General features: G+C 54.5%; 1 protein-coding gene across 1 annotated transcript; it reads left to right on the top strand.

The window, feature by feature from the left end:
* Positions 1-2,199: 2,199 nt before the first annotated feature.
* FFAR2 (free fatty acid receptor 2) lies at positions 2,200-3,189 on the top strand. Its single transcript, XM_016220963.2, has one exon. The coding sequence runs from the start codon at positions 2,200-2,202 to the stop codon at positions 3,187-3,189; it is 990 nt and encodes a 329-aa protein (XP_016076449.2).
* The last annotated feature ends 1,136 nt before the right edge of the window (positions 3,190-4,325 follow it).

Raw genomic sequence — 4,325 nt, 5'->3', positions numbered from 1 at the left:
AAGGAAGGAAGGAAGGAAGGAAGGAAGGAAGGAAGGAAGGAAGGAAGGAATTAAGTATGTCCTTGAGAAAGAATGGAGATTCTGTGAGCAGGGATCAGGTCACAGATGGCAAAACAGGGACACATTCCTTAGGTCAAGAGGAAAACGTGTCCTGACTCTGTTTCCTCAGCTTCTAACCTGGAGCTGTCCGGGTGAAAATAGCGAGAAAAGAGCAGGGTAGCTCAGCGGCCAGGCCCCGTTCACAGGGAGAGAGAATATTTGGGAGGAAGGAAAGGAGCTTGAGCACCATTTCCCTAGAAAGGGCCATGCAGGCACGTTGGGCGCACCGAGTCCCTGACACTTTCCCAAGTCAGATGGCATGTCTGTGTCCTCAGTTTCTGGATATTTTACCAAACGGCTCACTCTCTCCGAAGCCGTCCAACAGGCTTCAAAGGAGAGGCCACTTCCACTTACGCACTGGCCCATCTGCTTTATCTAAGCTACCTCACTGACCCACCCCAGAACCCCTGGGACGTACGTATCCCCATCCTCACTTGACTGAAAAGGACACTAAGGTTCAGAAAAATCAATCTGTCCAAAATCAGAATGGAGGGACTTGGATTGAGCTCACACGTGCATGACTCTGAATCCCACGCCACTTCTTCCAGAACAAGAAACAGGAGAGGAGAGACCAGGCGAGGAGAGACCAATCTGTTTCAACTGAGGGGGTAAAAGAAGCTTACTGGGGGCAGGGGGCAGGAGACCATATAGAGAGGTGGGGAAACAGAAGACTAAAAGGAGGCAGAAATCCTCTTTTCTGAGAATGAGCAGAATTACAGAAGAAATTGCCCAGCGAAGAGAATCTGACTTGGGATATGGGAAAAATGGCCAAGGTTGAAAAGGAATCCAGGGACTGGGTTTGGAAGTCAGGGTGAGGATCTCTAGGGTAAGAAGAAAGATGCTGGAGCCTTTTCCTTCAGGTTGGAGAGGAGACAGTGCTCAATTACTGACCTTCCTCTCTCTAGTCACATGACTTGTGCTGGTATAAAAGCTTTCTACCAGCCAGGTTCCTTACAATATTTTCCTGTGTGAAATGGGCGGTAGCAGTGGCTGAAGCTCTGTATCTCTTTCCCAGAAGCTTTCAGACTTTCTTTTCCAAGAAACCGTCTATCTGGAACGAAGACAAGGCAAGGAGGCTTGCTCGGTGCTTGCACCCTGGGAAGTGATGGCAGGCTCAGAAGTGGGAGGGGAAGGTGCTGGGGGGCTGCAGGAAGTCGGCCAGAAATGGAATGTAAGGACCTTACCTGGAGACGGGAGCCAGTGAGGGGGGCAAGGAAACGCGGCCTGGGACATCAAGCCCCGGAGGAGGTTGGGGGGGTCAGGCTGTGTGGGTGCTGAGGGTGAGAAACCAAGTGGGCGGTGTGGATGCTGAGGGTGAGAAACCAAGTGGAAACGGACTTACCCCGTTAAGAAGGGTTCTTCTATTTATAGTCAAAACACGGGGCTCAAGGGCCAGTGACTGCCTGTGGGCTTCCCCGAATATTCTCTAAAGCCTTTTGGGGGATAAGGCCCCCAAAATAGTGCTGGCTCACTGTTCCTCCTACGGTCCCCACCCCCACGCTTAACCCGCTTCCCTTTTTTAATACAGTCCCAGAGACTGGTATTGGACAGGGGAGGGAAAGGTGGAGAATCTGTTCTGCAGAAGGAGTGGGAAGCGAGGTAGGGGATGGGTTGGGGGCTGGGCACCTGCTTCCCTGGCGGCTGGAGGGCCCTGTGGGAGCCGGCGCTGGGCGGGGGGCCTGGTTCTCATGGTGTTTTCCGTGAGGAAGCTTGCCTTTTCTCTCTCAAGATCTCTGACCGAGAAAGGGACTTAAGGAAAGTTGGAAAGCGGTATCAATAACTTCCTGCATCTGTGAGGGGAGCAGGAGAAAGGCTGGGGAAACCAGGCGGGGAATTCCCTTGGGAAGCCGAGGGTTGGTCTCTCCCAGAGACACACGATGGCCAATGCAATAACTCCTAGTTAATATCCCGCCCCAGGCAAAGTCAATAATTGCTCTGGGCAGTTCTGCAGGTGTTGCGAGCGAGCGCCGGTGGAGCAGAAAGCCTTGGCCTGGGAAGGGGCCGGTGCCAGGGAGGATGCCCTCCTGACCCCCAGCAGGTCTGCAGGCCGTGAGTGCCGAGTCCTGAGCCTGCCCCTCTTCGCCCCCTTCCAGGACAGTCATGCTGCAGCTGAAGAGCTCCCTGATTCTCGCGGCCTACGTCATCATCTTCGTCACCGGCCTGCCCGCAAACCTCCTGGCCCTGCGGGCCTTCCTGGGCCGGGTGCGGCAGCCCCACCCCGCACCTGTCCACATCCTCCTGCTGAGCCTCACGCTGGCGGACCTGCTGCTGCTGCTGCTGCTGCCCTTCAAGATCGCCGAGGCGGCGTCTGACTTCTTCTGGTACCTGCCCAACCTCGTCTGCGCCCTCACGGGCTTCGGCTTCTACAGCAGCATCTACTGCAGCACGTGGCTCCTGGCGGGCATCAGCATCGAGCGCTACCTGGGGGTGGCCTTCCCCGTGCGCTACAAGCTGTCCCGCCGGCCCCTGTATGGGGTGATCGCTGCTCTCATCGCCTGGGTCATGTCCTTTGGTCACTGCACCATCGTGATCATCGCCCAGTACTGGAACTCAACCCAGAAGGCCACGAATTCCGTCGAACCCACCTGCTACGAGGACTTCTCCAAGGAACAGCTGAGCTTCGTGCTTCCCGTGCGCCTGGAGCTGTGCCTGGTCCTGTTTTTCATCCCCATGGTGGTCACCATCTTCTGCTACTGGCGCTTCGTGTGGATCATGCTCACCCAGCCCCACGTGGGGGCCCACAGGCGGCGCCGAGCTGTGGGGCTGGCTGTCGTGACCCTCCTGAATTTCCTGGTGTGTTTCGGGCCTTACAACGTATCCCACCTGGTGGGCTACTACATGAAGAAAAGCCCCAAGTGGCGAGCGGAGGCGGTGGTGCTGAGCTCCCTCAACGCCAGCCTGGACCCCCTGCTTTTCTATTTCTCGTCTTCGGATGTGCGCAGGGCCTTCGGAAAAGGCCTTCAGATACTGAGGCATCAGGGCTCCTCTCTGCTGGGACAAAGAGGCAGAGATGTAGCCGAGGTGACAAATGGGGACAGGGGTGTGAGTCAAGCAGAGGGAGTACCGAGTTCTGACTTCACCACAGACTAGGGGTGTCCCTGGATCTTCGGAGGCGCTGGAGGCTACTCATGGGCTGAGCAGGCTGGGAGAGGGAGGGCAGGAGGGTTCCGAGCAGGAGCCCTCAGTCCACAACTGCGACTGGACAGGTCTCTCTCGGCAGCTGGCTATCCCTTCCCGACTGAATCTTTCTTCCCAAAGGAACTCAGCTCCCTGGCACAAGAAGCGATGGGTAGGGAGACAAGCACTGTCAGGCCGAGTTTTAGATGCAGTGTGGCTAATACGATTTCAGCCCTTGCGAGGTGGCTGGTAGCTGGGGGTGATCAGGGAGAATCCTGAAGCAATCTTGCCACAAGCTTTGAAACAACGTCTAGACGCTGGTCTAGCTGTTGAGGCTGGAAAGAAGCCAATGGGAAAGAGATGGAAGAGAAATACTAAATGAGGTCAAAGAAGACTCAGGAAAGTTCTGAGCCAAGGGAACTAGGAGGGGCTGGGGCCTTGAGTCTCTAATGCTCTAGATTTACAATGTATTGGTCAGACCTGCTGCTTTGTAACTATGCTCCAGGCGTCTTCACATGTGTATCTTGTCTCCCCCATTAAACTGGGAACTTCCTGAGGTCCGGGTCTTGTCTTCTTCCCCGTGGCACCCTGTGCAGATCAGGATACAGCTGGGCATCCTTCAGTCAGAGCTCAAGACTGACTAGCCCAGGAATAGACACCCTGGTCTGGCAGATCGAAAATAAAGATGATAAAACTCTGAAGTGAGTGTCCCAAATTTTTGTAACATTTCTGCAGGCACGGGGAGGGCAAAAATGGGATGAAGAAGCAGACTGAGCAGCAGAGGGGGAAGGTGGTGCGTCTGAAACCACAGAAACATTAAGGTAAAGATGTAATGAGAGTGGATTAAGTGAGAGAACTGATGTAATCCTGTTTAGACTGAGGAACAGAGACTGGATTTAGAAAGAGAACCTGGGCCGAGTCCTGACTCAGTTATCAGGGTGGCACAGGGGGCTTAAAATATCCAACTCTCCTGCTTAGAAACCTGCTGGGTTTCTAACAAAACACATTCAATGCCATTCTTAGCATCAAAAGTTTTCCTCTCAGGAACTCGCATCACATCATTCCATTACCTGCCCTGTACCCTCTCTCCGGTCCCAATTCCATCTACC

Source organism: Miniopterus natalensis, chromosome 18, assembly GCF_054644295.1.
Source record: "Miniopterus natalensis isolate mMinNat1 chromosome 18, mMinNat1.hap1, whole genome shotgun sequence".
NCBI lineage: Eukaryota > Metazoa > Chordata > Mammalia > Chiroptera > Miniopteridae > Miniopterus > Miniopterus natalensis.
This window is presented reverse-complemented; position numbering and strand designations above follow the sequence as displayed.